Source organism: Ipomoea nil, unplaced genomic scaffold (genome assembly GCF_001879475.1).
Source record: "Ipomoea nil cultivar Tokyo-kokei standard unplaced genomic scaffold, Asagao_1.1 scaffold0302, whole genome shotgun sequence".
NCBI lineage: Eukaryota > Viridiplantae > Streptophyta > Magnoliopsida > Solanales > Convolvulaceae > Ipomoea > Ipomoea nil.
Window position 1 is genome coordinate 3767302 of NW_017616730.1, and position 18210 is coordinate 3785511.

The window sequence follows — 18210 nt, forward strand, 5'->3', positions numbered from 1 at the left end:
ATATAAAACACAATCGCATTGCTTCGTAAAATAGTTAGTTTATTAATTAATTTTGACTGAGAGTGTCTCTCCATTGCGTTTTTAACAAATGCACTTGAATGCGAAGAGAGTCAATCGACCTATCCTCATCTTTCCAAACCTTAGCGTTCCGCAGTGCATCAATGACGATCGCTTGGAGCCCGCCACCACCGGAATGGCTAAAGTGCAACGTCGACGCAGCATTGTTCGTGGATGGTGCAGGTTTTGGAGCTGTTCTTCGCAACCATGATGGTCGGTTTGTCGCTGCTCATAGTGGAAGATTAGTCAATACTACAGACCTCCTCATGGCGGAAACTATAGCGGTGAAGGAGGCGCTCACTTGGCTGAAATATCACAACTGGAATAATGTAATCGTAGAAACGGATTGTTTGAATTTTTCTGTTGCTTTTAATTCACGTTGTCTTGATTTATCGTATGTTGATTTTATTGTAAAGCAGTGCCAACTGCTTGCCTGTGACATCGGGAACGTTCGGGTTCACCATGTCAAGCGGTCAGCGAATCACGTAGCTCATGTGCTTGCACGGGCAACGGGTTCTGAATCTGTCCTAGGGTCGTGGGATGTTCATCCACCCCAGTGTATTTCGGATTTATTGAATTAATATACTATTCCGTTTTGTTTCAAAAAAAAAAAAAATTAATTTTGACTTGTTTAATCATTATTAGTTGTTTTACTTATTTTACTTGGTTAAACAATCAATATAAGTGTTTGTTTAATTAGCTTTTGGTAACAGCTTATTGTTCCAAAATGTTAATTAAAAAAAATGCTCAAAGCAGTTTTTTTCATTAGGTTTTTGTGAAAGTCATTTTGCATATAATCAACTATCAACTAACAGCAAATTTACCAAACATCTTTCTACAATCAATCAATACTATCAACTAATCAAACCAGTAACCCAATTAGCTAATAACTATCAACCAATAACTAAATATTTACAAAACATCCTTACCCTCAATAAAATAACTATGAATTTGTAAATATTATGATGATTTTATACAAATGTTACTCCATAATATATTAGTTGGATGAAATGTAAAAGTTAATTTCATTTTTCGTCATAGCTTTATAGATATAATATTAATATTAGATGTGGTATAACAACTAATAATGTAAATACTATCAGGAATACATATATTAAGTTGAATGATACAGCTACTTCTTGAATTCTGTAATGATTTATGGTGTTAGGAGTCATTAAGGAGTAAGCTTGGGATTGAGTGATAGTGAGTCAGAGGGTCCCGATCATATAATAACTGTGTAAAATCAGTCAAAAGTCACATCTCCGGAAATATTTATAGGGGAGATGTGGAAGACATGCAGGATGCTCTACATGCGTGACACGTGCTACCTATGCACAGGGACAACTAGAAGGTCCTGCTGATTCATCCACGTGCACTAAGGTTCTTGACGCCCTCGCTTTTGTTTCCGCCGGGTTCAACAAAAGAGGTTGATGTTTCGTTATCTAAGTTGGGGAGATCGGGAAGACCTTGAAGGTGGGGAGTTACTACTGCCAATCATGCCTCTGCTTGGCACTTTATGATAGATCGGATTGGGATGCTCCAAGTCGGTAAATGCTCGAGAATAATTCATCTTGACGACTCGTCCAGATATCGCGAATGTATGCAATATGTATAGGTGATGAGTCCGGAAATATATTCCCTATCAACAGTAAAAGTATACATTTTTATCTGATACAAATAATTAAGAAGAAGTGTTATTTACAACTTCCTTAGCATAATAAAAATAAACAAAAACCAAAGGCATAAGCATCCATTCACTCGCACAAAAGTTGTATAGGATGTTTGACAATTTGTTTTTAGTTTTTTTTTTTAGTTTTTTTTTTTTTTTTTGGAATAATTTGTTTTGAGTTGATATCTAATAACTTATTGTAGCTGTTGATTTATGGTAACTTATCTTCTTAATAATTATAATAAAACTATATAGTCTTGTGAAAATTAAATGTTGGTATTAACAACATGTAATTTTCACAAGACCATATGACTTTAAGAAGAATGCATGCGCACCACATGTGCAACCCCAAAGTCCATAAGTTTGAAATTAATATATAGCATAGTTAGGCGGCCTAATATTTAAGATTGTTGATGTGCATATCGAGGACTACGGAGACAAAGATGCGTTATTCGTGGATTCATCGGATACTATCCAACAACACTCTCCAACTTAATTGACGTGAAGTAGACTTAGTAACATTAAGATTATATTCTTGAATTATTAGTTCTCATCTTTTATTGATTACACACTTAATTCGATAGTATTTGGAAGAAAAAATCAATGTTCGAACTAAGATTGTGATTGTTTGGTCGTTAAAGGTCAATTGTATATTGCTACATCTAGAGTTAGAAATCTCATAGGTCTAAAAATTTTGATCCGTGGTGACTATAAAATTGTAATTCAATTACTATTGTAGTTTACTAAGTTCTTAAAAATTTGTAATATTAAATACTATGTACTAAATTTTTTATATAGTTTAAGATTTGTAGTAATCACCCACCTTAAATATTATTTTAATTGTAAATATATTTATGTTCATAATTTTATCATAGGAATTCACACATAATAATTATTAAATAACAAAAATGTTATATATGAATAAACCTCATATAGGGTATATTTTTATAACATATTTTCCGTGCATCGCACGGGACAAATAGTAGTTTTGTTAAATGCTTTGATCAATGGGTTGTATTAACGACTTGTATGGAAATGTTTGGTAAATTAATTATTTACTGTTAGCAACTAACATGTAAATTAATAATAACTAGTATTTGCGCTCGTGCGATGCACGGAATAGATTTGTTGTAATATATTAAGAATATTTGGATTGATATATAATTATTTAAATTAGAACATCAAATATTATATAGTTCAATTGGATATACGGGTTGGATCATTCGAATTTAAGCAAATAATTGCTCAAATTAATAGCTAATGTGTAGATGTATGCATGTAATGTTATAACTTTGAAGATTTTATTTATCATTGTTTAGTATTTTTTTTTTTTATAAATTAGACAAATATGTTCGTTCTCTAGCAACTCAGTTATATGAATGAATTGTTATCTTAATTCATTTGTATGGAGGATATTTTTTTTTGTCTATACATATAGCAATTTTGTCATTTAAAAAACATAATATCAACGATTTTATTTACACATTGTTGAAACTTCTTTGTAGACGACATTAGTAGTAGCAACACAATCTCGTCCATCATTGTCTAGAGCTAACCCCTCCAATTGATCAGGATGGGTGACTCCGTGAAAATATATAATGGTATAATATTAGTCAATTAGCGATCCTTTTATATTTTGAATAAATTAGTAATATCATGTTCATTTTCAGCCAATTATTTTTTTTTTAGTCAATTAGAATATCATATGGAGTGATACTTTTACCTAATTTGTGTTCCATTTTTAATTGATGATGTATAATATTATTATTGAAATATTTCTGTTCCATTTGTAATTTACCTTTACTATTTTTTAAAATATGCATTTACTATTTATGATGTAGAATATTATTATTGAAATATTGGCGTTCAATTTTAGTTTCCCTTCCATTTTTACTTAAAATGCAATGATCTAACCATTTTTTTTTTCATATTAGTCAATTATGGATAATTTTTTATTTGCAGTCAATTATTAATATTCATTTCCTTTTATATTTTCAATCCATTAGTAATATTATATTCATTTTCATCCAATTATTTCTTTTTTTATTTTTAGTCAATTAATCAATTAGCGAACTAAAATATCAAATGCAATGATATTTTTACCCAATTTTCGTTTCATTTTTAATTGCTGATTTAGAATATTATTATTGAAATATTTCCATTTCATTTTTAATTTTCGTTACATTTTTAATTTACCTTTACTATTGTTTAAAATATGTCTTTAGTATTGATGATATAGAATATTATTATTGAAGTATTTCCTTTTCATTTTTAATTTACCTTTACTTGATAGTGTAGAATATTATTATTGAAATATTTCCATTCTATTGTTTAAAATTGTGAAAAATTTATGACATACTTGTGATTTGATGTATTATACTATGTAATATTATTGTGAAAAATTAAATTGCAATGATCTGACCATTTTTTTTCTATTTTAGTCAATTATGAATCTTCTCTTATTTTCAAACAATTATTAGTATTCATTTCTTTCAATTAACCTAATGTTTGTTGCCAATCACCTTGTGCTCATATGGCATGTAGTGACCTCTCTCATGTGGGAAGTCATGAGATTGAGCCTCATTGAAGGCATTGGTTGAGAAAATATGTTTGAATAGATACTTATTTATTTTTTCAATTTACCTAATTTTCATTCCATTTTTAATTGATAATATAGAATATTTTTTGTAAATAGAATTTTGTTTTTAATTATATTATAGATTTTTTTTTCTTTTTCTATTGTTTGGGTGTGAAAGTAAGGAAGAAGGATTTATTTTTTAATAATGGTATAGATTGAGAATCTTTTTATATTTTCCTATTTAACTGATTATTATTAGTATTAATCAGTGAATTTCGATTCTTTTTCTATTTTTAGTGAATTAAGGATCCTTTTATATATTTTTATTTTTAATGCTAACTTTTAATTTTATTGATTATTATTAGTATTAATTATTCAGTGAATTCTATTTCCTTTTCTATTTTTCGTAAATTATGAATCTGTTTTTTTTTCAATTTTTTTTGTAGAATTTTTTTTACTGTTATTTTTATTATGACCCCTTTTTTTAAAAAAAAAAAAACTTTCATTTTCATTGAATTAAGAATCCTTTTTTATTTTCAATTTTACTGATTATTATTAGTATTAATCAGTAAATTTCATTTTTTTTTTCATTTTTAGTGAAGTAAGGATTTTTTTTCTTCATATTTTACTGTTAATTTTCTTACTGATTATTATTATTATTATTATTATTATTATTATTATTATTATTAATTAATTAATCAGTGAATTCCGTTTCCTTTTCTATTTCTCGTGAATTAAGAAACTTTATATATATATAGATTTTTGGTAGAATTTTCTTTTTTTACTGTTTTCCTTATTATGACCCTATTTTTTTTTCACACCCTTCCGTTTCTTTTTTCCATTTTCATTGAATTAAGACTCATTTTTTATTTTCCTATTTTACCAATTATTATTAGTCATAATCAGTAAATTCCATTTATATTTTCATTTTTAGTGAATTAATGATCTTTTTTTACTGATTATTGTTAGTTTTAATTAATTAGTGAATTCCGTTTCCTTTTCTAGTTTTTGTGAATTAAGGATCTTTTTTTCTATTCTACTACTAATTTTTTTACTAATTATTATTAGTATTATTAATTGGTAATTTTTTTTTAATAGTTTGTGCGGGAAAGTAAGAAATGGGGGTTTTGTTTTTAAGAATAATATAGAATTTTAGTGAATTAAGGATCCTTTTTATAGAATTCTCTTTCAATATTTAAATACATTAGCATAGTAATTGCACGAAAGAATGAAAGAAAAATTATTAGAATAATATAATTTTCACCCGTTCGATGCACGAAATGAATTTGTTGTAATATATTAAGAATATTTGGATCAATATATAATTATTTAAATTAGAACATCAAATATTATATAGTGCAATTGAACATATGGTTTGGATTATTTATGTGTTTTGATGTTATCAATGCTTAAATTTGAGCAAATGATTGCTCAAATTTATAGCTAATGTGTAGATGTACGCATGCGGTGCTGTAATTTTGGAGATTTTATTTATCATTGTTTAGTATTTTTTTTTTATAAATTCGGCAAATGTGCTCATTCTCAAGCAACTCAGTTATAGGAATGAATTACTATCTTAATTCTTTTGTATGGAAGATATATATATTTTTGTCTAGATATATAGCAAATTTGTCATTTAAAAAAAATATCAACGATTGTATGTACACATTATTGAAACCTCTTTCGACATTGGTAATAGCAACACAATCTTGTCCATCATCGTCTATAGCTAACACCTCCAGTCCACCATGATGGGTGACTCGAGTGAAAATATATAATGGTAGAATATTAGTCAATTAGAGATTTTTTTTTTATATATTTTAAGTCAGTTAGTAATATCATATTCATTTTCAGCCAATTTTTTTAATCAATTAGTCAATTAGAATATCATATGCAATGATATTTTTACCTAATTTTTGTTCAAGTTTTAATTGATTGTGTATAATATTATTATTGAAATATTTCCGTTGCATTTTTAATTTAACTTTATTGCATTTTCAATAATATTATTATTGAAATATTTCCGTTGCAATGATATGTCTTTATTATCTATGATATAGAATATTATTATTGAAAATTTCCGTCCAATTTTAGTTTCCATCAATTTTTAATTAAAATGCAATGATCTAACCATTTTTTTTCATATTAGTTAATTATAGATCATTTTTTATTTGTAGTCAACTATTAATATTCATTTAATTTTATATTTTCAGTTAATTAGTAATATCATATTCATTTTCAACCAATTATTCTTTTTTACTTTCAGTCAATTAGACGATTAGAATATCAGATGTAGTGATATTTTACCCAATTTTCGTTCCATTTTTAATTGATGATGTAGAATATTATTATTGAAATATTTCCGTTTCATTTTTAATTTTCGTTGCATTTTTAATTTAACTTTATTATTGTTTAGAATATTCCTTTATTATTGATGATGTAGAATACTATTAATTAAATATTTACTTTTCATTTTTAATTTACGTTTACTTGATGATGTAAATATTATTATTAAATTATTTGCGTTCTATTTTTAAAATTGTGAAAGATTTATGACATAATTATGATTTGATGTACTACATTGTGTAATATTATTGTGAAAAATTAAAATGTAATCATCTGACCATTTTCCTTTTCCATTTTAGTTAATTATGGATCATTTTTTTTAGTCAATTATAAATATTCATTTCCTTTTTAAATTAACCTAATTTATGTTCCTTTTTTCATTTTTAATTTTCAGTCAATTATTAATATTCAGTTATTTTTTCAGTTTACCTAATTTCCATTCCATTTTAACTGATGATGTAGAATATTATTGTGAAATATTTATGTTCTTTTTTTTTTCATTTTTTTAATAAAAAATTTACCTTTACTATTTACTATTGTTTGGGTGGGAAATCAAGTAAATAGGTTTTGTTATTAATTATTGTATAGATTGACTCATTTACGAATTGGTTCAATAAATCGTAAATATTACTAATTGTTTGGTCACAAAATAAGCTTTATCTAATTATATATATATATATATTAAATTATATATATATATATATATATATATATATATATATATATATATATATATATATATATTATGTAATAAATTTGAAATTATAAAAATAAAAAATGATTAAACTGTGTAAAGTATATCAGTGAATATTACGGATTATTTGCTTAGAGGAATTACTTACTGAAAAAACGTTAGTGAATTATTTTATTATAAGCAGCAAAAAATTGTGTATATAAATTAATAAATTAGTTGTATAAATTAGAAATGAAAAAACCAAAAATACATACTTAAAATTAGATTTCTAACTTATTTAATTTTCAGAATTTCGGAATAAATTTGTAATTGTAAATAGTAAGGTAAGAATAATTCTTATGCAATATACGATTTGATAACTCAATTAATATTAAGATTTCGTGCAATGAACATGTACATCATCTTGTGTACTCATTTGAACTGTAATTTATTTTTATACAATAATTATGCATAATAAATTAATATTATGCTAATTAATAACTAATAAAATTTATTATTAATTTGAGCATTAAAATTAGTCTGGATGGAAAAAAATGGATTGGTTCAATAAATTGTAAATATTACCAATTGTTTGGTTAGAAAATGATCATTATCAAATTAAAATTGATTAATTTGACAAATTATACTTAAGATAAATATTACGAATTATTTACTTATATAATACTTTTATTGAATTATTATTTTATAATAAGGAGTGAATATATATATATATATATATATATATATATATATATATATATATATATATATATATATATATATATATTGGTTATTGGTTATATACCATATTATGGATTTACGTCCATATGGGAATATGAAAAGGATAAATGTACAACCTAATTAATACTACGTATTACATAATATCATACCTAATATTACTATACATGATACCATACGTAATTATTTTTTTTGATACCATGCATACGATTACCATACATACTTGAATTGGTTATCAATATAGATTTCTTAAATTGGTTATAAATCATATTATGGTATTACGTCCATATGAAATAATATTAACATACATAAAATTATCATACATATTTGTTAATATTTAGATTTATTAAATTAGTTACAATTCATATTATGGTAAAATAATTCTTTTGCAATATACGATTTGGAAACTCAATTAATATTAAGATTACGTGCAATGAACATATATTCCATCATGTGTACTCATTTGACCAAAAATATGAAGGTTGGTTCAATAAATCGTAAATATTACTAACTGTTTTAGTTAGAGAATAATCTTTATCAAATAAAAAATAATTAAATCTCTATCATATTCATATATGATGTTGCTTTAGGTTTTTATCAAGGAGCACTACTCATGATCCTTAACACATTGACATGGCTCCAAATCTTTGTTTTACTCCTATTGGTGCTGGAAAGACCGTCACATTAGGAAAAAAAATATTAATAGTCCAAACTCAATCAATGATGTCCCCTCTCATGCAAATGACCTGCAGATCTAGTTGCTCAGAATCCACTAATAATCAGATGGTCGTTTTTTTTTTTTCTATCATTATGAATAGTGCATTATTTAATCCTGCCCAGAGTCCAATAATAAATAACTTTTAACAGATTGAGATAAGGTATTAAAGAAATACCTTTTAATGGGTTGAGCAAACTCATCCAGATTGATGATGAAGAAGATGAAGTGAAATGTTTAACGAAATATATATATATATATATATATATATATATAAAATCATAGTTTATATAATATATGTAGATAGATTTTAAATTTCACCAATGGTATGATTTTCTATTCTTTATAGAAAAAAAAAAGTTGAAAAAGGATACATAGATTTACCAAATGTGCAGGTGTAGTGCAACAACTCTTCTGGATATGGAAGCTTCGGCGGCCACACCTCACGCAAAGAATATGGGTCTTGTTCCTCCTCCTCTTGAAGGTCCATGTTCTCTACACCATTGCTATGCAGTTGCAGAGAATATTCCCTTTCGTTCTTTGTAACTTGGTACTGTTTGTATTGAATAGAATGTGATGTATATATAGGTGTTTAGATATGATTAAGGGTAACAGTTATGGTTTTTATTATATTACCAATACCAATTACCAATTACAAATTAAAATTAGGGTTACCATTTTACATTTGCTTACCAAAAAATTATATATAGATACTTAATTTATATTTGAAGAATATATTTACCTAATTTACTTTATATACAGTATTAAGTATGTCTACACGTAAATGAATAATATATAATATATAATTTCTATATTTTGATAATTAATTAAATTAGAAAATTAGGATATTATATAAATGCCCCTAAGTTTGGGGGGGGGGGGAATTTATATGGTTTTTATTATTATTATTATATTATTATTATTATTATTGTTGTTGTTGTTGTTGTTATTATTATTATTATTATTATTATTGTTATTCTATTGTTATTGTTATTATTTTTATTTTATTTTATTATGATTACATTATTTCATAATATTTTTATTATACTTGAACAATAATATTTTCAATAATATTATAGAATATAATACCATACATAATATTACCAATTATGTAATATAACAATTAATATATTTTATTTAATTTCCATTTGAAATTTACTTACCAAATAAGCTTTACTACAAAAGTTTTGGGGGGAAAATTTGTTAGGAGGATTTTACTTTTATATATATATAGAATATAGATATAGATTGTTGTTGTTTTCACCACCTTCCTTGATAGGACTCAGACTTTTGATCTTCAGTTTGGAATGGTAACAATGATGCCATCAGACCAAAGGTACTTGACTTTTCACCATTGTTATTTATTACTTCGTATTTTAACTAAGGAAAATGATCAAATAAACCCTAAACATTATACGAAAGAGCAATTATGTCCACATACTTCAAAAGGTTCAATTAACTTACTAAAATCAGACAAATAAGTCATATTTACATGTAAGCAACAACACATGCAAGCCGCCATTAATCAAATTCATTTACAAAAAAAGGCCATCGCCTGTCATCTTATTCACGAATGACGCTAAAGGCGATTGGTTACCGGTCACTAATATAATAATCAAAACTCTAACTGAAACTTAATTATAGGTGACTAACTGGTTATTAGACCTGAATATATTAAAAAAATTCAATTTTCTCCCATTATATAATAATAATAATAATAATAATAATTATTATTATTATTATTATTATTATAATAAAGAAATTCGTCAACATAAAAATAAATTAGAATCTTTATCTTCAAAAAAAAAAAAAAAATAGAATCACAACCACTAAACTAATACCAAAAAAAAAAAAAGGAAAATTTTAATCGTCAAAATGATTACTGCTAGAGTAACAGGCAGCCGTTAGATTTATAAACGTTAGATCTTCTCTGGCAGCACGCCTTTCACCACCAACACAGCTGGACTTCACTAAAATTCAAAATTCAAAATTCAAATCTAAACTCCGAACATTAGTTACTGTACTAGTAGTGGTGTAACCCTAGTCACTCTATCACCCCCCGTATATAATCCTCACACCACTCTTTCACTCTGCAAGCGCTCCTCATTTTCCCTCTTCCTTTTCGCCATTTCTCGCTCTCTTCTTCTTCTTCTCCTCCTCAACTCACAGCCGAATCTCTCCTCCTCCCCCACAACCGAAGATGCGTGAGATCCTTCACATTCAGGGTGGCCAGTGCGGCAACCAGATCGGAGCTAAGTTCTGGGAAGTGGTGTGCGCCGAGCACGGCATCGACGACACCGGGCGCTACCATGGCGACTCAGATCTGCAGCTGGAGCGGGTGAATGTGTACTACAATGAGGCTAGCTGTGGGCGGTTCGTCCCACGCGCTGTGCTCATGGATCTCGAGCCTGGGACCATGGACAGCATCAGATCTGGGCCGTACGGACAGATTTTCCGCCCCGATAACTTCGTGTTCGGCCAGTCCGGCGCCGGTAACAACTGGGCTAAGGGACACTACACCGAAGGAGCTGAGTTGATTGATTCCGTCCTCGATGTTGTTCGCAAAGAAGCGGAGAACTGTGATTGCCTGCAAGGTATTTGTTGAAATGCTTTTAGTTTTTTTTTTTTTTTTTCGCTTCAATACGAGTTCTCTGCTTAACTGATGTGTAGATCTACTGTCTGTTCGTTGTTCTTATATATGTTCTGTTATGGTTGCAGGGTTCCAAGTTTGTCATTCCTTGGGAGGAGGTACTGGATCTGGAATGGGAACCCTTTTGATCTCAAAGATCAGGGAAGAGTACCCAGATAGGATGATGTTGACTTTCTCTGTCTTCCCATCCCCAAAAGTTTCAGACACGGTCGTGGAACCTTACAATGCCACATTGTCGGTCCACCAGCTCGTGGAGAATGCAGATGAGTGCATGGTTCTCGACAACGAGGCCTTGTATGACATCTGCTTCAGAACCCTCAAGCTTACTACTCCAAGCTGTAAGTTCCCAATACTGCTCTGTTGGATTTTAGTTATGGCATTCCTTGATTTATAGTATACCTTCTATTTGTTTGACATTGTATTCTACTTATATGCCTTAGTTTACTTGTTATTGGCTTGTTTGTCATGTGATGTATATGGTACTATACAAACACCTGTGATGATCTTATGAATTTAAACAGATCTACAACTAATCTCGTTGAAATATTGTTCAATAAATGATTTGTGTTTCTGCTAGTTGTGCTAATATATCATGTAAGACTTAATAGTTGTATAATTTTTGAAAGGGAAATTGTTCAGTAACTTATTATGGTTTGTGTGTATGTATCAGTTGGTGATTTGAATCACTTGATCTCTGCAACAATGTCTGGTGTTACTTGCTGTCTTCGGTTCCCTGGACAGCTGAACTCTGATCTCAGGAAGCTAGCTGTGAATCTCATTCCATTCCCTCGTCTTCATTTCTTCATGGTTGGGTTTGCGCCTCTGACCTCCCGAGGGTCTCAGCAATACCGTGCCTTGACTGTGCCTGAGCTAACTCAGCAAATGTGGGATGCAAAGAACATGATGTGTGCAGCTGATCCCCGACACGGGCGTTACTTAACAGCATCGGCTATGTTCCGTGGCAAGATGAGCACGAAGGAGGTGGATGAGCAGATGCTGAATGTGCAGAACAAGAACTCGTCCTACTTCGTTGAGTGGATTCCAAACAATGTCAAGTCCACGGTTTGTGACATCCCGCCCACTGGCCTGAAGATGGCGGCGACATTCATTGGAAACTCGACATCAATCCAGGAGATGTTCCGTCGTGTGAGTGAACAGTTCACTGCTATGTTCAGGAGAAAGGCTTTCTTGCATTGGTACACCGGGGAGGGAATGGACGAGATGGAGTTCACCGAGGCTGAAAGCAACATGAATGATCTGGTCTCTGAGTACCAGCAATACCAGGATGCAACTGCTGATGAAGAGGGAGAGTATGAGGATGAGGAGTGTGATTATGCTGAGTGATACTTTTGGGTGTTGTTAACTGGGAAGGTGTATTGTTGTTTGTTGCAATATTTCTTGTTATTGCCGGTTATATCCCATGCCCGGATTATGAATATGTGGTGAAGTTGAAAACAATTACTTGTATTTTGTTTTAGTTAATGAATCTCTGTTCCTTTATCTAGTACTTATAATGTTTGAACATGTTTCTTTTCCTGTTTTTTAGATCATTTCTATTACTTGGATTATTTCCTTGTTAAAAATTTAAAATGTTTTTCAGATCATTTCCTTGTTAACAATTTAAAATGTTTTTCAGAGATCATTTCAATTAAAAAAAAGGACGCATTGTCTTCAAAATGTATTTGTTTTTAAATTGTCAATTTTTAACTAGATTGATTATGTTTCATTAAATGACTATAGAGTAAAAATCTCAAAATCTATGGTGGGCAGGTGCTGTGATATACAATTAGGCCGCCCACACTATACGGCTAGTTAAAACATTTAATGTGTTTTAGTTTGTTTAGGCTGCCCACACTATGCTACACATTTAAAACATTTATTATTACCTTGTTTACACCATACATACTCTAAAAAAGAAAAATTACAAGTGAAAAATCTTAAAATTTTAGATTATGATTAATTGTGAGGGTGAGGACTTAACGAGCGCGATGGTAAAGTAGTGAGATTTGTGACACTATAATGGACAATGACATATTTAACAGTCTTTTTTAACGAGTGATGAGCTATTGTCTATGCCAATTGCAACTTGTGAGTTGACCAACAATTGTGAAGAGTGATTGGGTAATAACGTCTCTATGTTTACATTTGATTTTATGATTATAGGATTGTGTACCCTTTTGCTCATCAAATTTTAGAATTATTCCATTCAAAATTATATTATTTTGAACAAAATAACCTTAAATAAATAAAAATTGATTGAATAGACCGATTAGTTGGCTTGCCAACTAGCCTAGACCATCTTTACCTAAGGACACTTAATATCAAAAAAAGATCAAGTTTTATTACCTTCTTTACACCATACTTGTGTGCCATTATTCAAAACTTATTCTTCTTAATTTACATCTTAATCTCATCATACTCTACCCAATCACACCATACTACAACTCAACATTATGAAACATTTGTGTAAACAAAAAAATTGATTTGAACTTCAAAAAGAAAATAAATTACTTTGCGTTGATAGAGAGTATTAAAATTTTAGAAGTTTGGAAGGGTCAAAAGTATTATTATCCTAGACATTGGTGGTGAAAGTTAAATTATCCCAAACAGGAAAGCAGTTTCAGCTTTGAGAATGGGGGGTGGGGTCCCCCCTCTGCAACCCTCTGTGATTTTACACCATAGAAAATGGAGACTGTAGCCTTACTAGTCTCTTTCTCTTTTCATCTCTCTGCTCTAAACTGACACCCACCAACACCCCCTACCCCACCCCCACCCCCCACCCTCACCTAAGATACGTACATTATGTTACATCTTTACATATAAAAAGAAGAAAAGGAAAACCACCTAATTCCCAGCACCGCACTCTTCAGTTTCTTTGTTGTTTTACTTTTTTTTTTCTTTAGTAGTTTCGTTTGTTTGAGGGCACTTTGATCGGTTCTGTTCTTCCCCTCTCGTCGTCAATGGGATTTTTCTGAGCTTTTGTGGGTGTGTTTCTTTCTTTTCAGAGGTGAACGGCGACGTTTGGTGTGGAATGCCGACTGTGGAGGCTGCCGACGTTGACATGGAAGGAAATGGGGGTGGTGGTGGGGCTGGGAATCCCCACTACCGTCGACGCCGCCGTCGGCGGCGTCGACGCAGGCCGTCCTTGGCGGCGAGTAGTGAGACGACCACCGACGGGAGCTTCCGCTTCTCCGATTCGGACTCGGATCAGTCTTGGGTATCGGCTGCTGGTGGGCCCTACGAGGAATGCCGGTGCTCGGAGCGGCTCAGGCACAGCCGTAGGAAGTCTTGCTCGGTGTCGGGGGGCCTGTCGGACGACGAGATTGATTTGGAGAGCGGCGAATTGGAGCTCAAAGTGCACAAGGAGGAGAGGGATTGCAGAATTTGCCATTTGAGCTTGTCGGGAAGTGGCGGCATTGGCGGCGGCGTTGACGGCGACGGCGACGGCGAACTCGAGCCCTCCGGCGGCGCTATCGAATTGGGATGTTCTTGTAGAGGCGATTTGGGGACTGCCCACAAACAGTGCGCAGAAACTTGGTTCAAAATCAAAGGAAACACGTAAGTCTTCATAAAAATGTCATCTTTTATTGCTTCTTAGAATCTTTAGCTTTGTTACATTTAACTGTCATAAAATCAAACTATTGATCTTCACAGCTAGAAAGGGTTAATGTTTCTAAAATCTTGGTCCTTGTAGATTCCGAGGTTTCTTAGGTTATCCCATGAAACATGAATCTTGTTCTGGAACTGTTAAGGGAAATCTGGAAAACTGTTTTCCCCATTGATCACTATTTTCCAGATATGGTTTTGTAGTTTGCTGGACAACAGTTTGTTTTCTGGTTGATAGTGGAATAGGGCTTAGTACCATTTTGTGACTATTTAGTATTTACTAGGTACAACATCTTGTGTCTACTGAGAATGTCTACTTTTATCTGTTATCCTTCATATGTACAGTATGGTTTGTAGTTTCTAAAATCAGAAATCGGTGGTTTCCTCTTGACCATAAGAGGGAATGGATCTAAAGTTAGGTGCCACTCATAAGATGATTGATTGTGTGTAGTGATACTAGAAGTAGATAATCGTTCAGAGTCGTGGGGCCGGTTTTCGTTTCACTTTGAACATTCATTAAATGGGATTGATCTCAGATTCTCAGCAATGGTTTTGTCACTTTCTAATAATTTGGTTCCTGTTGTAGTAGAAAACAAACACACGGGTCTATGCAGTTCCCACTCCATACCCCTGAGCATTTCTTTGAGCTAATGTGGTTTGTGTACCACTTATTTTTTGGTGCTCTGCTCCATTTCCCAGTGATTATTGTCCTCATTTGTTTGCCTTTTCTTGTCATTTGGTATCAAATCGAGTTCAACCTTATTTTTGCTGCACATAATTCTTGTAAATTTTCGTCTTTGAATTTCTTGCGGTTTGTTACATGGACTTTCTGCTTCATCCCTAGGTAACTGTAGCTATAATTTGAAGCTTTGGACAGAGATCTTTTATGCGAGAAAAAGTGTAATACAGAGTGAAAGAAGAAAGAAAAATGCATAACAGGCTGTGAAATAAAGTAGTCAAATGATGTCTTATGAGTATTTGGCTTGGCAATAGGAAAATGATGGTTAATTTGGTACTTCAACCATGATAAGTCTTGCACCCACTAGGTCGGTCTAATCTTGATGGATATGGATGACCTTGTAAAGAGTAGGTCTTGTGTGAGATTGTCTCGTGTAATATGTGTAATACTTTTTAGGTAAAATGTATAACTTTTCTATAGACAAAGAGTGTTACATTTTAGCTTAATAAGTGTTACAGTCTCACGTGTGACAATCTCACACAAGACCAATTACACGTCTCACGTGAGATAGTCTCATACTAGACCAACTCCCTTGTAGATGTCTGGGTGACCGGCTTAGCAATCAAAAGTTTGACAAGTGAGATTTCTAATCCAATCTAGACTCTTTAGGCATTGCTTAAACAACACGCAAAACATCATATCATTATTAATCATAGATGAGATAATGAGAATGGTGAAATTGTAAACACTAAACAAAGTTGATAGAACATCTGACCTACCATAATGTCAACAACATCTGGTCCCATCCGAATTTATCCACCCTTATTATGTCTATAAGGGTATTTGATTCCAAGATTTCTCTTTGGGATTTGAAAGGGGAATAGGGCAAAGATTGACTTAGTGCTTTTCTCTCAACTAGAGATAACAATTTATGTCGAGACGAGCATACTTATGAATTAGGTTTTCTTATCTATCCATGTTGGATGCAGAACTTGCGAAATCTGCGGGGCAACAGCGGTCAATATTGCTGGAGAGCAGGCGATCGAAGAAATCGATACTAGTGGAGTAGCTTCAGCAGCACCGGTGGTGGTGTCTGAGAACCAAAACTTTTGGCGTGGTCGTCGTGTCATGAACTTCCTACTTGCCTGTATGGTTTTTGCCTTTGTCATCTCGTGGCTCTTTCATTTCAATATTCTCCCGTGAAGGCACCCACCCGGGCAGTACTCTCAAGGTTTGAGACAGAATCCCGAGCCCTTTTTAATCTATTCTGCAGAGGCTTATTTGGATATACAGTAGGGGGATATCATCTTTAAGAAGTTCTAAACATTTACTAGTTCAGCCCTTTTGGATGATTAGTTTGTACATAAAACCCTTCTGGAAGAGTGAATTGTTATTATTCCTTGCGTGTAAATTAATACTCCTTTTGCAGTCTATCAGTGCATAAAAGTAAACAGATGTGTTCATAACAGTAACCTAAGAATCTAAATTCTTGGAATTCTGCATTTCTGCTCTGCCATTTTTGTTCCTGAAAGCTTCAACAGCTTGATCAAAGGTGCTTCTTACATGCTGGCAGGTAAGCATCAAGTCTTGGCATGAATCTTTCAGCACTTCCTTTGCAGGATCCCCTATAATCGAAGCCAAATCCATTTTTTTTTTAATAATCCTTCAAGAATTTTAACATAATTACTGCAAGGATTGATTTGAGAGATGAAAGTTTGAAGCTTTACCAGTAGTCTGAACTCTAATGTTCACCCGAACCTCGGAGGGATGAGGGATGCTGTACCCACAAGTAATCACTCTTGGGCTGCAGAATTCACACAAAAAAAGTGGTAAAATTCATTCACATTTCACAGGATTTAAAGAACAAAACAAAACATTTTCAGGAAGATTCTTGTTGAGAAGGAACTGCATGAAAATTTCAGTGTTTTGCATGAATGAGAAACAGAAATCTGCAGAAAAAGGAAGGAGAAGAAGAAGATCTAACTCTTGATTAAGAGTGAATCTAAGAGCATTGGCTAGAGAATGATCCTCATCCTTGAATGAAAATGTTGAGCTTGATTGATCTTTGGTTGATCCGTGTTCCATTAGCCCTATCAAGATCAACTGATTTTCAGCTATACAATCATACATACATAAACAATTTCAATAGTAACAGGTACAGTTATATACCCGAAAGTTGATCAGCACTTTAAAAAGCCCCAAACTGTTTTCCTCTTCTTCTTCGCCGGTGAAGAAACCCTAAATAAACCCTGTTGCCAATCTGCATTATATTCAGTAGTTCTTAGAAACTCCGGAGGGGACTAGTTCAACTCATCCAGGATTCCAGGGCGATTTTCTTGGATTTAATCTTTTTTTTTTTTTCTTTAGTATAGAGTGTAATTAAATACTAAAGAACTCTCTATACTAAAGAAAAAAAATAAAATAAATAAATTTTGTACATTCCCTGGAAAAGAATCCTATATCCCTTGAGGGTATCAAGTAATTAGATTCCTAGTTGAC

General features: G+C 31.5%; 3 protein-coding genes across 3 annotated transcripts; 2 read left to right on the plus strand and 1 right to left on the minus strand.

Moving 5' to 3' along the window:
- Positions 1-10805: 10805 nt before the first annotated feature.
- LOC109163739 (tubulin beta-2 chain) lies at positions 10806-12933 on the plus strand. The gene is made up of 3 exons (XM_019312450.1): positions 10806-11370; positions 11495-11764; positions 12097-12933. The coding sequence occupies exons 1-3, from the start codon at positions 10977-10979 to the stop codon at positions 12768-12770; spliced, it is 1338 nt and encodes a 445-aa protein (XP_019167995.1). The 5' UTR covers positions 10806-10976; the 3' UTR covers positions 12771-12933.
- A 1193-nt stretch (positions 12934-14126) lies between these two features.
- LOC109163760 lies at positions 14127-17162 on the plus strand. Its single transcript, XM_019312470.1, has 2 exons — positions 14127-14984; positions 16701-17162. The coding sequence occupies exons 1-2, from the start codon at positions 14458-14460 to the stop codon at positions 16912-16914; spliced, it is 741 nt and encodes a 246-aa protein (XP_019168015.1). The 5' UTR covers positions 14127-14457; the 3' UTR covers positions 16915-17162.
- Positions 17163-17168: 6 nt separating this feature from the next.
- LOC109163771 (DNA-directed RNA polymerases I and III subunit RPAC2-like) lies at positions 17169-18068 on the minus strand. Its single transcript, XM_019312480.1, has 4 exons — positions 17881-18068; positions 17696-17801; positions 17439-17515; positions 17169-17336 (listed from the first exon to the last, which is right to left on the minus strand). The coding sequence occupies exons 2-4, from the start codon at positions 17794-17796 to the stop codon at positions 17185-17187; spliced, it is 330 nt and encodes a 109-aa protein (XP_019168025.1). The 5' UTR covers positions 17797-17801; positions 17881-18068; the 3' UTR covers positions 17169-17184.
- Between the last annotated feature and the right edge of the window lie 142 nt (positions 18069-18210).